The sequence below is a fragment of the Pleurodeles waltl genome, chromosome 1_1, assembly GCF_031143425.1.
Source record: "Pleurodeles waltl isolate 20211129_DDA chromosome 1_1, aPleWal1.hap1.20221129, whole genome shotgun sequence".
Classification (NCBI taxonomy): domain Eukaryota; kingdom Metazoa; phylum Chordata; class Amphibia; order Caudata; family Salamandridae; genus Pleurodeles; species Pleurodeles waltl.
This window is the reverse complement of record NC_090436.1, coordinates 661,094,378-661,113,220: the sequence shown is the minus strand read 5'-3', so window position 1 is coordinate 661,113,220 and position 18,843 is coordinate 661,094,378. Positions and strand designations below refer to the sequence as shown.

General features: G+C 42.8%; 1 protein-coding gene across 1 annotated transcript in view; it reads right to left on the bottom strand.

Moving 5' to 3' along the window:
- Window positions 1-18,843, bottom strand: part of HSD17B4 (hydroxysteroid 17-beta dehydrogenase 4) — a 640,476-nt gene that overhangs the window by 373,673 nt on the left and 247,960 nt on the right. Inside the window, exon 9 of the mRNA XM_069226895.1 lies at window positions 5,671-5,762. Within this exon, the coding sequence (XP_069082996.1) occupies window positions 5,671-5,762 (92 nt within the window). The remainder of the gene's footprint in view (window positions 1-5,670; window positions 5,763-18,843) is intronic.

Genomic DNA, 18,843 nt, shown 5'->3' with positions numbered 1-18,843 from the left:
TTATAGCCCGATCAAAAGTTACACAATAGATCCAAACTCCTGTTTGTGAAGGGTTCGGAACTGAGAATTGTGCGATAATTACTGCACCTCTGCAGTTTCCCCCCACCACCCAATATATTTTACCACGAAAAAACCTGACGGAATAGAGAGCGGAATGCCTGAAAAAAGATAAATATCGATTCCAGTACAATAAATATCACATTTGCAAGTAGTTCCTCATTTCTAAGGCAGAAACTCATAATAGGAGCTATGTAGCACTTATCCTCTTCCACCCCCAAGTTTCTCACAACTCGGAATCGAGCCCCTAGCGTTACAGATTCCCCATTGAAAGTCTAGCCACTGTAGCATTACATAGTTTTATAACAGCAAAGTACAACGTGATAACATTCCTTCATTTGACAAAGGAACGCCATAGTGTTAATAAGCGCTACAGAGAAATATCGAGAAACTTAACAAAACAAGTTTTCTTTGAAATAAATTGGCCTTTAGTACTAAGATATTTCGCAGCACTGTCGAACACCTTGCCGGAGCCCAGTGGCAGGTCCGGAGCCCAGTGGCAGGTCCGGGGCAGCGGTCGAGTGTTTTTTACCGCGCTTCTGTACAAATGGCTCGAGTTCACAGTGGAGCGCTTTCTCCTTCTGACACAAAGAGTATTATTACATTGCTGATTTTCTCGCCTTTTGAAAACAAAGTTGTGGGAAAGCAATTTACAGTACGCTATTTCCGAAGCAAGCTGAAGCAGCTTGGAAAAATCATTAGGTCAAAATCATTAGGCCTGTTCGGGCTTCGCTTTTTCAACTAAATGTATTTGAATAGAGACCTGATGTTTCTTGGCTGGTGGTATTAAAGGGCAAAAAGCGGCGCGCGGCGCTTTATTACAGCGCAGTAACAGGATACATGAGAGCCAGTATTTACCTGAAGGAAGCTAAAGGAGAAGCTTAGAGACAGAAGACGACGTTGTGTTGTTGCCTCCTCAACTTTATGTTTATTTCTTGGACACCCATAACACATTCACGATGTAGAAGGCTAGGAATAGTGTCTCTTTATCTGAATAATGATGTTGCTTTTAGTAAAATTATCTAATATCTAAATTCGGAAGCAGAATGACATGAACTTAACCCCTTCACTGCCAGGCCTTTTCCCCCTCAGGTGCCAGGCCTTTTTTGGGGACTATTTGGGGTAGTTCGCGCTTAGGCCCTCATAACTTTTTGTTCACATAAGCTACCCACGCAAAATTTGCATCCTTTTTTTCCCCAACATCCTAGGGATTCTAGAGGTACTCAGACTTTGTGGGTTCCCCCAAAGGAGACTAAAAAATTAGCCAAAATAAAGGGAATATTTTTTTTTTTTTCAAAAAAATTGGAAAGAAAGGGCTGCAGAAGGCGGCTTGTGTTTTGTTCCCCCTGAAAATGGCATCAACAAAGGGTTTGCTGTGCTAAAAATCACCATCTTCCCAGCTTTCAGGAACAGGCAGACATGAATCAAAAAACCCAATTTTTCAAAACAATTTAGGCATTTTACTGGGACATACCCCATTTTTACTATGTTTTGTGCTTTCAGCCTCCTTCCAGTTAGTGACAGAAATGAGTGTGAAACCAATGCTGGATCCCAGATAAACATTTCTAAAAAGTCGACAACATTTTGAATTCAGCAAGGGGTAATTTGTCAAGATCCTACAAGGGTTTCCTATAGAAAATAACAGGTGAAATAAAAAAATATTGAAATTGAGGTGAAAAAAACAACTATTTTTCTCCACGTTTTATTCTAACTTTTTCCTGCGAAGTCAGATTTTTTAAAGCAACTTACTGTTACATCTGCTGGACTCTTCTGGTTGCAGGGATATATAGGGCTTGTAGGTTCATCAAGAACCCTAGGTACCCAGAGCCAATAAATGAGCTGCACCTTGCAATGGGTTTTCATTCTATACCGGGTATACAGCAAATCATTTGGTCAAATATAAAGAGTGAAAAATAGGTATCAAGAAAACCTTTGTATTTCCAAAATGGGCACAAGATAAGGTGTTAAGAAGCAGCAGTTATTTGCACATCTCTGAATTCCGGGGTGCCCACACTAGCATGTGAATTACAGGGCATTTCTCAAGTAGACGTCTTTTTTACACACTGTCTTACATTTGGAAGGAAAAAATGTAGAGAAAGACAAGGGACAATAATACTTAGTTTGCTATTCTGTGTCCCCCCAAGTCTCCGATAAAAATGGTACCTCATTTGTGTGGGTAGGCCTAATGCTTGCGACAGGAAACACAACATGAACACATCACATTTTTACATTGAAATATGATGTGTTTTTTGCAAAGTGCCTAGCTGTAGATTTTGACCTTTAGCTCAGACGGGCCACCTAGGGAAGCTACCAAACCTGCGCATTTTTTAAAACTAGACACCTAGGGGAATCCTAGATGGGGTGACTTGTGGGGCTCTCACCAGGTTCTGTTACCCAGAATCCTTTGCAAACCTCAACATTTAGCCAAAAAAACACTTTTCCTCACATTTCGGTGACAGAAAGTTCTGGAATCTGAAAGGAGCCACAAATTTCCTTCCACCCAGCATTCCCCAAAGTCTCCCGATAAACATGGTACCTCACTTGTGTGGATAGGCCTAGCACCTGTGATAGGAAATGCCCCAAAACACTATCTGGACACATCAAAATTAACAAATACAAAACTACCTGTTTTTTTTGGTGGGGGGGTAAGGGCACCTGCGTTTTGGGTCCTGGGCTCAGCAGCCATCTAGGGAAACCTACCAAACCCAGATATTTCTGAAAACTAAACACCCGAGGGAGTCCAGGGGGGTGTGACTTGCCTGGATCAACCAATGTTTTCTTACCCAGAATCCTCAGCAAACCTCAAATTTAGTTAAAATTCAAATTTTTCCCACATTTGTGTGTGGGATAACCGCACCAGGACAAATCTCCTACCAGCCGACGTTCCCCTCAGTCTCCCGGTAAAAATTATACCTCACTTGTGAAGGTGGGCCAAGTGCCTGTGACAGGGAAGAGCCAAAAACATGTTGAAATTGAGGGGGAATCAAAGTGGGTCCAAAAGGGCAGATTTGAAGAAAAAAAAATAATAATTTAGGTTGACAACTGCAGCAGATTTGTTATCGGTATAGATAAGACAATGTTGGGTGGTAGGAATTTTGTGGAGTCCTGCACATTCCGGAAGTTTCCATCACAAAAATGTGGGAAAACTGTGTGATTTCCAGAAAAGTTGGAGGTTTGTAGGGCATTGTGGGTAAGAAAATGGTGCGGGGTGCATGTGAAGCACACCACCCTGGAATTAACCAGATGTTTACTTTTCATATGTGTCTAGGTCTTGTGGATTTTTCAACATGGCAGTGTCCTAAAGTAAAAAAAAGTGAAGCCCTCACCATTCCAAGTGGGACGATTTTGAGACTTACCAAGCCCTCATGGCCCAAATGTAAAACTAAAACCCCAAATAATCAAATGTCCTCTTGCTTGCCATGGGATAAGATGTTTTAGTGTGTGGGGAGAGCTGAAAGACTGTTACCTCCTTCAGTTCGGATGGAGGCAGAACCAGACCCAAACTGGTTGGGAGCCACCACCCCACTTTTTTTTTTTTTTTAATTCCCTGTCATCTAGTAGACATTCTGCCCCCCATGGTGTGGATCGGGAGTAATTGCCAAATCTGTCCACTGGTGGGCAGAAGAACTTTGGTCCCATGTATTTGGGGTGGGGGTATGGCCATACCCCCAACCCTCTTATTTTGAAAAACAATTCTTCCCTGGTCTCTGGTGGACTTTCTGCCCCCCTGGGGGGCAGATCGGCCTTCCAAAAATAGGCCTATGTGCCCCCACGGGGAGCGACCCTTGCCCAAGGGGCTGCCCCACTCCCCCCAAAAAAAACACACACATACACACACACCAATCCCTGGTGTCTAGTGGTTTCTGCACCCCTTGGGGGCAGAATGGCCCAACTAAAATAGGCCCATCTGTCCCCAAAGTAAATAAAAAAATGTATATATATGCCTGGTGTCTAGAGGTTTCTGCATTTACCCCCCCCCCACCCTATTAGGCCGATGTGCCTCGGGGGGGGGCGTGGAAAGGCCTAAAAATATTTTCACTTTAAACTAAAGAAAAGGAATAAGTGCAACAGCTATAATCCATTCAAGACGGCATACTCAAAAATTTAACAAAAATATAACTTTTGGGAGCTTAGAAAGCACATATATGCTCTGTACCAGAATAAGTACTGGCAAAGCCAATATTTCTGGATTTAATATGAAGGTGCTGCATAAATGTATTTCCTTCGGGCAGCACATTAATGCTAAACCTATTGGCTTTGCGCACGACTGGCAGTGGTTAGTGTCGGTGGTAGTGATGCAGTGGTGCTGATGCAGGTCCTTACTATTGGTGGTGTGAGTGGTACTTACGGCGTTGGCATTTGTTGTGGTGTTTGGTGATACAGGCAGTGGAAATGGTGTTAGTGGTGTGGTGTTGGTGGTGGCATTGGCTGTGGTATTAGAGGTATGCAGCATTCCTATTAGGATGTTTAAACACGTACATTAATAAGTTCTCACTTCTACATGAGTGGTATTACATACTCAAGAAAATGAGCGGAAGCATGTCTTCCATATTCATGAAACAATATGTACCCGAAAAATGAAAGAGAATCACAAACTAGTATTTTCTCAATCAATTTTTTTATTTTGTTACTGGCAATATTCTTTCATTTATGTGTCCATTAAATCATCATGTAATATGGTCCAGGTTACCAAAAGCCTTGTGGATTATAACTATCTTGTGGGCAACAAGGTATACTTAGGAGTGACTTAATATTTTAAAGGAGAGTTTCTGCCTGTCACGAAGCAGTATTTTGACCGATTTCACAAATGTTTTTGAGGCTGCTGAAGTCACCCTACACATGAAAGGCCTGAAGCCATTTTTACAGAGGTCCACTTTGTGGATTGCACAATGGGTGCTTCTGTGGACAGGTAACATTTAATTTCTAGGTCCTGGGTGTATTTGTTTTTTATTTTACACTATATACTAGGGAACTGTAGGAAAATTAAATATATCAATCAGGGATAAGTCAATCTAACCAGGTTTAAACAGGGAGCAGTAGACAAAGTTTTAAGTCCAGCACAAAAAGGGTCCAGAAGAAGGTGAAAAATAACAGTATTCTTGTCCTATGCCTCTCAAATCTGTGAATTGTTCCCCATGGTCTCCTCTTAATGAACACGTCAGTTCCATGTTCTTTTCTTGGTGGCCTATTTGTTTTGTTTCCCTATGCATACGTAGCCTAAATTAAATAAACTAGTCAATAAAATAAAAAGTGTGAGATGAAGAAGGGAAATGAGGCAGTGGAAACTGAATATTCACATTTCCCTTGTGTCTTGGGTGAAAAATACATAATGCAATGTACATGGAAACCACTTCAGCACTTTAAAAAGTTGCACTAGCCTCCATGGTGCTTCATTGCCGAAGTCAGTAACATTATTTTGGACTGAATGTACAAAATGTTTGATTTGTTAAGCTTAATACAAAATAGTCTACAACTACATGTTCAACTCATGATAATCTACTAATGCCACCAATACAAAACTATTTTGGTTTAATGTCTGTTGCTGGAACATTACATCTAGCAAAGATCTACAAAGGAGGAAACATGGCACCATCAATACAATCCTTTACTAACCTCATAAAGACCACCAGTCTCTTGGCAGCTTTCATGACAAAGCCACAGGACAAGAGGTGCTACATATTCAGGTTTCAGTGCGCTCACCAAATCTGAGAAAGAAAATTGAAAATACAAGTTCAGACATCAAACACTATCCTTACAACAATTAAATCCATCTATATAGTTGTTTGTTTGAGTTGTGGTACCAACACACTAGACAAAAGAATTAGAAAACTAAAAATGAATAAAAACAGATCTTTATAAATAACACTTTGTATTTGTTTGCATTGTTCAGGAATGATTCATAAAAATGGAAAACATTCCATTATGTTTCCAGCACTATTTATCATCAATTAAAGTAGATACAATACCTCTGGAAGCAAGAGTTCAAATTCCAGGATCCTCTTTGCTAAAAGTGCCAGTGCAAGCAGTACAAAGATTCTACTTAACAACAAAGCACATTGGGTGCAGTCTGTCAGTAGAGTTTAACAAAGGCACACAGTCACTGAAGCACAAAACAGTGCTAATTGGCCAGAGCACCAGCACACCACAAGCAGGAGGGAAGTGTATGTTTAGATAGCCAGTGTACCTGTCACATGGGGTCATGAATAATTTCTTTAACAACCACACAATATAGAAAACATGATTCCTGGCTTCTAAAACACCAAATGAGCATATAAACCTGAACTTGGCTGTACGTGAGTGGCTCTAAGGAGCATGTGATACGATACATCAGTCAAAGCAAAACCAAAATGGAGGGGAAATCAATGTAAGGAATACAATGTGACAACAAACCAAAACTCCAAATCAATTAAAATGTCAAGCACACTGTGGTTTTAGGCATGCTATAATTATACCGTGGGATCAAGCGTGAGCTTTGGAATAGTAACAATGTGGTAATTTATTGGATTGATGTTACAGAAGCTGGATGTGACACTGCACTGCTCTTCTCATTTGCTGCAATCACACAGTGTATGATTTGCTGTAGCACGGTACAATGCAGTTTTATACCAAGCTCTGCTAAACAAATACAAATATTTGCATTGGTATTTTTGAGCACATGTGATATTTCAGAAAACAGACCAATTCAACGGGTCAGTTATGTTCATCAACAATGACAAAAGCAAATATATACTTGAAAACAGGTGTAGCCAAGTTACAAATAACAGAAAGAAACTAGAAGTGGGTATGGGTAGCAACGCAAACCATAATCAACTAACCGCCCCACCATGACCTGCTCATGACCTCACACAACTTAATCACTGTTAAGTATTCAAATGATAGCACTGACTGCCAACTCCTGCTGGGACTGGCTCTTGCACAGTGGATTTAGTTCCTCGGTCTCAGCCCAACCTCTCACAAGACCAACCCTCAGTGCACAGGTGTAGGAAGTTGGCTCTGTATATACTATCTCAAAGTAAGAGATAGTGTGCAAAGAGTACAAGGGTTCCCCTTAGAGGTAAGATAGTAGCAAAATTAGATAATTCTAATGCTCTATTTTGTGGTAGTATGGTCAAGAAGTAGGCTTATCAGAGGGTAGTGTTAAGCATTTGTTGTACACACAAGGGCAATAAATGAGTAACACACACTCAAAGACTTAACTCCAGGCCAATAGTTTTTATATAGAAAAATATATTTTCTTAATTTATTTTTGAACCACAAGTTCAAGATTTGAAGTAAATACATAAAATGCAAGGTACTCAACACAGGTAAGTTAGGAACCTTGAATTAGAGCAATAACATATACAGTTTTAGTTAAAATGGCAATAAACTTTTTAAAAAGTGGACACACTGCAAAAATCAACAGTTCCTTGGGAGGTAAGTAATGGTTACTTTGTCAGGTAAGTAAGGCACTTACAAGTCTAAGTTCCTAGGCATAGGGAGCCCAACGTTGGTGGTTCAAGGCAACCCCAAAGTTACCACACTAGTGGGCAACACTGGGCCGGTCAGGTGCAGAGGTCAAAGGAGGGCCCAAAACGCATAGGCACCTATAGAGAACAGGGGTCCTCTGGTTCCTAGTCCGCCAGCAGGTAAGTACCCGCGTCCTTGGAAGGGGAGACCAGGGGGGTTTTTGTAGAGCACTTTGGGGGGGGGGAAGTAGGCACACAAAACACACCCTCAGCAGCACAGTGGCAGCCGGGTGCAGTGTGCAAAGCAGGTGTCTGGTTTTGTATAGAATTCAATGGGGGGACCCAGGGGTCACTCTGGTAGTGCAGGCAGGGCACAGAGGGGCTACTCGAGTTAGCCACCGACTGGGCAAGGCAGAGGGTCGCCTGAGGGTCACTTCTGCACTGAGGATCGGTTCCTTCTGGTCCTGTGGGCTTTTTTGCCAAAGATATTGCTGTTGTTGAACAGAGTTGCTGCTCACGGGAGTTTCTTGGCCCTTTGGTTCAGGGCAGTCCTCTGAGGTTTCAGAGGTCGCTGGTCCCTGTCAGATGTGTCGCTGTTGCAGTTTTCTTCGAGTCAGGAGACAGGCCGGTAGGGCTGGGGCCAATGCAGTTGTCGTCTCCGTCATCTCTGCAGGGTTTTTTGGTCAGCAGTCCTTCTTCTTGGTTCAGGTTGCAGGAATCTGATTTCCTGGGCTCTGGGGTGCCCCTAAATACTGAATTTAGGGGTGTGTTTAGGTCAGGAGGGCAGTAACCAACGGCTACTGTCCTGAAGTGTGGCTACATCCTCTCTGTGCCTCCTCCCTGAGGGGAGGGGGCACATCCCTAATCCTATTGGCGGAATCCTCCAAACATAAGATGGAGGATTTCTAAAGGCAGGGGTCACCTCAGCTCAGGACACCTTAGGGGCTGTTCTGACTGGTGGGTGACTCCCACATGTTTTTCTCATGATCTCCTCCAGCGTTACCACCAAAAGTAGGGGCAGGCATCCCCTCTAGCTGGGATGCCCTGGGGTGCTGTAACAAAAGGGGTGAGCCTTTGAGGCTCACCGCCAGGTCTTACAGTTCCTGCAGGGGGAGGTGAGAAGCACCTCCACCCAGTACAGGCTTTGTTCCTGGCCATAAAGTGACAAAGGCACTCTCCCCATGTGACCAGAAACTCATCTGGTTGTGGTAGGCTGGCAGAAACTCGTCAGCCTAGCACTAAGAGTCAGACTGGTATTCAGGGGACATCTCTATGATGCCCTCTGGGTGCATTTTACAGTAAATTCCACACTGGCATCAGTGTGCATTTATTGTGCTGAGAAGTTTGATACCAAACTTCCCAGATTTCAGAGTAGCCATTATGGAACTGTGGAGTTCGTGTTTGACAAACTCCCAGACCCTATACTCTTTATGGCTACCCTGCACTTGCAATGTCTAAGGTTTTGCTTAGACACTGTAGGGGCATAGTGCTCATGCACATATGCCCTCACCTTGGTACAGTGCACCCTGCCTTAGGGCTGTAATGCCTGCTAGAGGGGTGACTTACCTATGCCACAGGCAGTGTGAGGTTGGCATGGCACTCTGAGGGGAGTTCCACGTAGGCTTAGTCATTTTCTCCCCACCAGCACACACATGCTGTGAGGCAGTGTGCATGTGCTGAGTGAGGGGTCCCCTGGGTGGCATAAGACAAGCTGCACGCCCTTAGAGACCTTCCCTGGCAGCAGGGCCCTTGGTACCAGGGGTACCATTTACAAGGGACTTATCTGAGTGCCAGGGCTGTGCCAATTGTGGAAGCAAAGGTACAGCTTAGGGAAAGAAAACTGGTGCTGAGGCCTGGTTAGCAGGGTCCCAGCACACTTTCAATCATAACTGGCATCAGCAAAAGGCAAAAAGTCAGAGGGTAACCATGCCAAGGAGGCATTTCCTTACAACAGGGCATTTAGTTTGTCAAATATTTGACTTTTTTACTTTAGCCCTTGAAGTCCCAATCCATGACAGGATTGCACTTCAAATCCCCTCCGGGACCCCAGGTGAGGCACTCAGACACTCACAGGGTACCAGGCAATTATCAGGAGGGTCCAGTCCAGGTCCATTTGCCCCTAGTTAACAGGGCGGCTGCTGCAAAAGGCCCATTGTTTTGTCCCTTTAGCTTTAACAAGGCCAGCCTTATGACCCTTGGAGTCCACTTTTTTGTTCTGGGTACAACTGGGAGAGAAGGTCCAGTCTTCTAGGCTCTTCTCGGGTCTCAGCAGGTTCAGTCATTTTCTGTTCTTCCACTGATCCAGGGGTATTCGGAACTGGGTGCCTGGAGATTTCACATTCATGCTGGTCATGACCTAGTGGTTGGGAATGACCCGTGGAGTTGCCCTAACCAAAAGGGTAAAGGTCCTAGGGGCTACTCCTACCCACTTTGGGCACTTTCAACTTGAACAAAGTCTTCAGCCAAACTAAATCTGGGCTCTGAAGGTTAGGGGTGTTTTGGGGGAGCATACTATCGTAATGCTAGTTTCCTCCAAATCTAACACCAAAACCAAATGTTTGCCAGTGCTTCTACTTCCAACAACCTCAGAGACAGATGTCTGGCAAACATAGTTGAGTTTTCAGCAAACAGACATGGGACATACAAGAATAGCTTTGGCATTCTGCCTTCGCCCTGTCGACCTGTCAATCAGCCTGTAACACTAATGTCAAAAAGAGGCTGTGATGGGGACCTGATTAGATGGGAAGGACAAAGAAGAACCCTGTGTAATGGTCAACTAATATCTGCCTGTTACAGAAGAGGCCTCTTGAAGTGCCCCCCAAGTGTTATACCAAAAACACCAGCAAACTCGTCAAGCAGGATGTAACATTCAAGCAGGTCTTGACATTTTTATGCCTAAAAGTATCTTACCAATCTCCCCTACGTATTCTATTAGATTTGGATGCAGCATCTCTACTCATTCAAGACACCCTATTGTTTGCTCTTGGGAGCTAGTTCACACCTCATTCATACCTATTTTAATGCAATTACCGGCTGGCAGATGTTGGAGCAAAACACAGATTTAGCTTCCAGGGACGTCAGACAAGACAAACGTAACTTTCTAAAAGTTACTTGTTTTGTAATATTTAGAAAAATATTTGACTTCACCATTGAACTGAATACTTAATAACTATTAAAAATAATTGTTTATTTTTCTGACTACTCCCTTTCCAGAGATACAGGATTAGTATTTAATAATACATCACAGTGCTTTCCTGTAGACCAAGCAACCCTGCTACAGCGAAAATAACTTTGAAGGGCTAAGCACTGCCTTACAGACAATAAGGCATATTTAGTGTGACTTATAAATATTTAAAATGAAGGTTTAAGCCTGCCAAAAGGGACTTTTTGACAGGTTAAATTTGCAGTTTAAAACTGCACAGCCAGGCTAATAATGGCAGGGCTAAAGTCATGTTTACGTGGTCACTGTAGTTGATGGCAAAATTGGAACTACAGTCCATTTGTGATATTTAACTTACTAGCCTTGGGTACACTTTGGTACCATATACTAGGCGCTTATAGCTGGGTTAAATTCCATTTCATAATGGTGAAAGAAGGAGCACAAGCACTTTACTGCTCGACGGCAGGAGTAAAGTGCACAGAGTTCTAAGCCAGGATTCAGCAAAAAGGCAACAAAAAAGTCCAGGAGAAAGGGCAAAAGTTCCAACAGTTGCTATACATTGTTGGCAATAAAGACCAGTTTCTGATCCTCCACCCCCCCCCCCCAAACAACCAAATGACTTCACAAAATGCCCTGCTGTGATGTTTTCAACTCTTAGACCTCTCCACCAAACAGCAAATGCTTGTGAAAAACATGTTCTTCACAAACTACTCCAGGTATCACCATATATGCGGTCTATGTAATCTCTGTGTAGAGACGCCCCTGCAGACTGTTTATGTGAGGAACAAAGCTATCCAAATCAAGAAGCCTCCCCCAGGACATCCTGTTTTCCACGGTTTGTTTCAGCTTAGTTAGTGTAGACCAGTAAACAGGAAGCTGTACTGTTCAGTACTGGTGGAAACACTTCTTATTTAGGCTCAGATCCTAGGCCTGTCACGCATGCTATTTCAAACTCTTGGAGTCTGTGCATTCTTCAAGCTGTCTTCTGTTTATTTGTCCCTTTCTGGTCCCAAGCATTTTTCAAGACATAGTCAGCATTAGTGACCACTTGGATGCTCCAGGAAAAGATGCAAATAGTTTGCTTAGAAGCTCAAACTGCAGAATCACCAAAGTACACACAAGGGATCACTTGGAGCGCATCACTTTCTGTAGCCTTTTGTAAGCCTGCTATTCCAGATACAGCAGGCTACAGTGCAGGTTCGGCTACCTGCACACTCTAGCTTCTACAAACTAGCATGAAGACCCTGTACCTTAACAGAATGGCCTAAGCAGATTAATGAGAAACAATGATGGTTCACAGAATGACAGTGCCTCCCTTAACACTCAGGTTACTGACAATCAGTGCTTAATTTGTAAATCAAAAGGTGCCGGTGCCCAAAGCCCTCCACGTAAACACGCGGCTGCAGCAATTAAATATGTGAACACAGAATACTGAGGTGGCATAATCCTAAAGCCATCTCGGGCCTCTTCAATCCATATAAAGCCACACCCTGCCCCTTCAGCTCACTCTAGCAGCTTTCTACTTTCTCCCTTTGTGACGCTTTTTAGTTTTTCCCTTCCTCTGTCTTTCCCATATGTGTCTTTTGCTTGCAGCAAATGCTTGAGGCAGAAGAATAAGCCCCAGCCCTCAAAAATAAGTGCTGGTGCTCAGCACCGGAAACAACAAGCACAAATTAAGCACTGCTGACAATTATCTTACAAAGATGCAAAAGATACTTGCCTCTCAACTCCCATCATTGTTTACCCCCCTGCAGTTTTTCTTAATAAAATACATTTGTCATTTTACACCCTGGGGTTGGAGCGTCTGCCTTTCACAGTTACCTTAGTGAGGTGAAGTCAGACCTTGTTATTCATTTGAAGTTCAGTAATCTCTGAAGTCAAGAAGCAATGTAGTGATACCCAGTAGACTCAGCATATTATAGCACACCAGAGACTATATTATTATTATAAAGTGTCTGTACAAATAAGAAATCAATACCCTTGGTCCTACAGTGGTGTAGCCTCATATTTGAAAGCTGTGCATGTGGGTTATAAAATGGAATGTTCAGGGGCTGATCTGGCACCTGTACTTTCTCAGGATGGGAGTGCCATCAGTTGTATAGGTAGATACCAATTGGGGAATTTATTTTGCTTCAGTGCCTGGTACCCAATGTATAGACTTATGCTGGGTAATACCTGACCAGGAGGTGGACATTTCATGCACCTCAAGTGCCTTTGGGAGACAGCACAGGAAACAAAACTCTAGAAAGCATCCACTATCCTAATTCATCCATATGAATATGCAGTCAAGAATTTCATGTTCTAATGTGGTGGGGCATGCACCTTATCCCATTAGAGGTTACCTTGGAGCTCCCTGCTCAGGTTTGAGGAGTTTACCTGGCTGATAAAAGGGGCAGCACTCTGAGGGTGCTGCCTTGTTCCCCTCTTTGCTTGCACTAGACCATCCTGGAGACATGGGATGTACAATAGAGGTGGGAGGTGGGAGGGTGATGAGGTGCATCATCAGACCTTCCAAAAGTAGAGATGTTCCTGAAAATAGGGGAAGGCATACAGAGTGGGCAGGCTCTGAATGGGAGGGATCCCTTTGCATAAGACCCCAACTGTCATGGTCTATTGTTTATTATGTTTTAGTTGATAATTTACTGAATCAATCACTCCTAATAGATCCGGCGTAATACAATATATGCACAGCATTTATGGCAAGGCCATAAAGCCCTGATACGTATAACAGACATGTATGTTTGTTATAAACTACTATTATAAACTATTATGATGCAATAAAATCTCAAAAAAAATAATTGGTTCTACCAAAAAAAAAAGAGGTTCCTTTGATCGTTCACTCTTAGTGAGGGCTTAGGAACAAGCACTGGCAATATCAATATGTTTTTTTTAATGTGGTAAAGCATGCAAAAACGACCATGCACAAATGTAAAATAGTCCCTCATCCATTGGAAAACAAGCACTGCCTAAGAGGAGGTATGAAATCGTAAACAGCCAACAGGACGAAGAGGAGGGTAATACTCCTATGGTCAGAGCCAAAACTTTCTCTACGTGGATTAAAGAATTAGCAACAATATCTCTTCAGCGGCGGGTCCTACTTGCAGAGCGGAGGAGTGTCGCCCCCGCTTGCAATGAGCACAGCAGCTGCAACAAACATAAATTTAATAAAAGGGTCAATAGACATGACCATATTAGTGAAGTGCACTTTGTCTCGAATCGGGGGTGGGGCGAGTCCTGCTTATGATTGGCAGGAGGGATGACTTGCCTGAAGTGCGCATGTCAGATTAGCCGGATGTCTTGTGAAGGCCAGCCAGACATGCACACTTCAGACCACACCTATATGAGCTGTGTAACAGTCAGGCAGGCTGTACGCACAGGGCCCTAGTCTGAAAAGGAGCGCTGTGTCAGAGCAGCTCCAGGATTGGTTAGGTTTGTTGGCTCTTCATTTCCAAGTAAGTGGAGTGCCTTCCTTCTCTTAAGCCACCAACTCGATGGAGGTCCTGTTTCTCCAGGGTCTTCCCTGCACATATGAAACAGACATCGGTAAGTACTTTAGTTTGTATTTATTTTAACAAAGCACATTTTTACAACTGTTAAACTAATCTGATGGAGGTAGAGGGCTATAAACGTGTTCCTGTTAGCTGTGAGCCCAAAGACCTGCTGCTGCTGATTCGCCCCACCACTTTGAAATTTCACTAGTCACCACTTTATCTCTTCCAGACAGATGTACTGTCAAGCCATACCTAAATAGTACATTTAGCAGGAAAATAAGGTCGGACAGAAGATCCCCCAGAAGAAGTTGCACTATGCAGCTAACGCACCACCTTGTCTAACTTTGAAACTTCTGTTTCTTCTGACATTGGTTGAAGCTAGTTTGTTTTCTGTAGAGCCCCCTGGGAAATTTTACATGCTTTAAGTCACAACGATACTGATTAATCTTTGGCTACTCTGTGTGCTCCCCCTTTCAGATTTCCTGAGAGTCCAATGTTCTGTGGTTATGTAAGATATATTTTAATATTTTGACAGTATTAAGGAATATGGACACTATTGTCATCCAGCGTATCTCTGATTAAATCAGTCAAAAGGCAACAATATGTGCAAAAGAACAAGAAGACGATGACACACTAGGTTCTTTGGTGTCAGGATTACACTCCTGGGATTCTCCTGGAGGCTAAACAGCATACAATTGTCAGTTCAGGTGTCCTGCTTTGAAGCTGTCTTTAACCTATGTGATCCTTCAGTGGAAGCCTGCATCTGGTGCATTCGTCAAAGTTCTGCGTTTCACATGCAGTTCCATACTCAATGACATAACACAATATAAAAGTAATCAGAAAACAAAACAGCAAACTACATACTCCCTAGAGAATTAGGTCTAGCAATGCATGTATTTGCAGCTATAATTAAAAACACAGAAAAGCAGTTAGAAAAAAAAACATGAGCCCCAAAGCTTGCTCGCAGTTGACGATGGTATATAGTACAGCATTTCCAACTGAATGGCCTCCACCTGCCAAGACGAAGTTTGACGACAAAACATAAGCCTAATTTCCAAAAGCGAGTACTGGTTTCCACCATATACATAAACTAGACAATGCAGAGATTCCTTGTGAACTGGACTAAGCTCTGGTCCTTTAATTGCAGAACTGCCATTTTGTACAGCTGCAACACCCCACTATCCACACCACGCGGTTGAACTGAACATCAAAACAAATACCTAGCATGACACTGCAAGCGGCCTCAACTATAATAGCCACAAGGGCTTTCATGGTTGGGCCGTAGCAGTCCACTCTGCTCTAGGAGGAGTCCTTCGGCCCGCACACCAGAAAAGGACAGTAGCTTTATGGGCAAGCACCAACTGTCCAGTTTATCCTCACTGCTGATCCGCCACTTTTAAGAGGACTAAGAGAGCTTCAGTGTGTTTAAAAGAACAATCAAACACGGTTTGATATCGTGCTGTCCATTTCTGAAGTGAGAGGAGGCCAACAAACTACTTCAGTTCCCTCAGTAACTCTCATCGCTTAGTAAGCACACTTTTGTATCTGTGTATCCTTCCAGCTCACAACAAAAACATTTTCTATGCACTCCAAAACAAAATGATCAAGTTGTGGCTTCTTATGCGGTTGATTTGTGTTAATCTTACCAACAGTTGCAAAGGCTATGGTAGACCCTGAACGACTATAGTAGGCTACATACAACTCAACGGTGCTTCCTGTTTAATTACCTCTATTACACTAATATTATGGATGGATTCTGTGGACGTCCCTGATACTGGGTGCCATATGTACCACTTCCTATGATCTGATATTATTTCACCACCATGTCATTGTCATGTTCTCTTAGTTGTTCTCTTACTTTTTGTCTGTAGTATATTTTCTAATAGGAATACGGAACTTAACACCCACGGAGTGAACAAACAAACTTGCCGCCTACCTACCCCACCAGATGTAGTATTTCAAACGTAGCATATTTCCAAGTAGATGTGATTGCTTTAGCTGTCTGAGTTCTGCAAATGTGGGACCGCTCTCCTAAGTAAAGTATGCTTACTCAGTCACATCCGCTACTTAATGCATCTGTGGTGGGCAGGTGCACACTGAGGCTCATTTTTTGGCAACAGACCATGACACAAAGCAAGATAGAAAGACAAAAGGGGAAGAAAGGAGAAAGTGACAGGAAAACAATGCTGAAGGTAGAAAGTAGGACAAAAGAACCATCAAGAATAAGCAAGTGTAGAGTACTGAAAGAAAAAGGTTTTGGCAACCTTTTGATTTAGCAATAAAACCCTAAGAAACAGTTTGGGGCTTTGCAATTATGTTTTTACAAATTAAACACTGCCTCACTTTCAGATGTCACCTCTATGTTTAGCAGTAGACATCTTGCATGCTCTTATTGGTGGCATAACTATATGTAAGCCACCGTCACACTCACCAGCGAAACCTGATAAGCTCACCCTGGAATTAGTACAGCCATAACATCCACACAAAGATTGGACCATAAATTTCACAGTAAGAGGTATCAACTCCTCATCAAAATAAGTGCAAGCCACCTGATTACTGATATCAAAAGGCACATGCAATCCTAGCCCCAACCAGCACTTTCAAGAAAATATTGGCCTTCACAAGGAAATATTGCTAGTTTGCATAGATAAACTACCCAATTGGGGAGATACAGGAACAGCGAGAGACACTACAAACTATAGCCAGTATCCAGAATCCATTCTAGACTACGCTCACTAATAAGACTTGGCATATCCTAGACATGTTACACTGTCAAAATAGTGCACTAGAAATGGCCTACTTGACCTACTTGTTTACAAACACAGACATGTGGGCTCACCTATTTACTATACACACAACCCTGCGGGAGCCAGCCCTTTGTAAGCGCACATGATCTTTCATTTCATACATAGCATAACTCTGAATTACATCAGTTTCCCAGACCTAAGAGTGTCATAACAAAGCTACTGAGTTATTGTGTTACAATACAGTACATTGCAAACTTTGCAGCATCGCTGCAATAGGTAGGTGTGAGATGGGCAAAAAAAACAATACCACTAATACCCCAGCAGGGTAACAACTTGGCAAAACTAAACAGTCATATTCAGCGCTCTCGAATTTCCAGAGCTACAAAAAAACAACTTGTCTGCCTTTCAAGGAAAAAAGCTTATCAACATTTTGTGATTGGAATTGGTGAATAAACCACATAATTTCAAAGCTTTTGAAATCATTTTTGTTGTGGTGTGATAGATTTAGATAATTCTAAAGGAGCAAGCAGGATTATGCAATGCAGGCCTTATTTGAAGTAAATAATGTAGTTACCATATCTGCCAGCCACCCATCCTCTAACCTCATGTGCCAGGAATTAAAGACAAAGCATAAACCTTTGAAGTAAAGCAGAAAAAATAAAGAGCTGTCCATCTAATGGGTGAAATGAACAATGTGAAAGCAGCAAACCTGTTATCAATCCTGGCTTTCCAGCCTGGCCAAATTGTGTGATCCTACGCAAATCACTTGTGTTTGATTTAATATTATACTGTTGCACCATGTATAGTAAGAATCTAGGCCATATACAGGACGCACTTGACTGTCATGTGACCAGCCACACTCTAACCTCATGTAATAAGCATTGAAGACAAAGCATTAACCTTTGATGTGAAATTGGAGAAATAAAGAGATGTCCATTTAGTAGCTGAATTGCATAAAGTGAATGCATAAAACCTGTGTGCTGCCCATGACCTACGAATGCTAGGTGTGGCCTGTGGTGATGGAGGGCTTTTGCCCTGGAGCACTGCTTTAACGAGAAGAGGGCAATCGCCTTGTGCAATGCTGTGACATGAAGGTGATGTTTCCCGGTTTGTGCTGTTAGTAACTCTATACGCCAGGAGGGGGCCCGTGGTGAAGTGAGAGTGCTGTCGCCCTGGAACAGCGTGCAACTGTGAAGGAGAAGCGAGCCATTACCAATGGAGGAAGAGCGACGATTTAACTGCCCAACAACCCAGGAGGACCTAAGACCTGCCGCCAGAATCAGGGAGGCTTACAGAGAAGGCAGAGGAGCACCTCTTCTGTAGCACTGAGACTTCCGCTTACTGCCAGGCTGTAGTCTTGTACCCGATAAACAGTAACACAAGGCAAAGCAATGTCCTGCTTTGAGTTAGTTTCTGGTTTGTTTTTTCTTCAGTCGTGCAAAAACTATCCTATGAGGCTATTTACTCTTTGCATGTGTGCTGCAGCATACCTGCAAAGAGGAAATATTGAGGAGAAATACAGACATTTCTCCTTGTTACACCATCCTCAGGTAGACTCACCAGTTTGCTGCAAACTTATGTTTACAAATCTTTGTAAATATGGGTTTGCATCAAAATCCATGGGTGGATGCACAGGAACACCCAATCACCACCCATGTAATGCCTACCTGATCTACCTGATGCAAGTTAACACAAGGAAGGGCACTGTGCTGGCTTGTGTTAGGTTTTCTTCTCTGTTTTTTTTTTTTTTTAACAAAGCCACACAAACACGATTTGTGTAGCACTGTAGATCCCAAAATAGATTTTGCGTCAGGTATGTGCCAGAAAAGTGACGCAACCTGATGCAAAATCTAGGCCTTAATTAATACTTTTTTTAAATTTATTTTTTAATCTGCCACAAAGAATTTGGCAACAAGGAGAAATGTAGCAGTAAATCTGTGCTG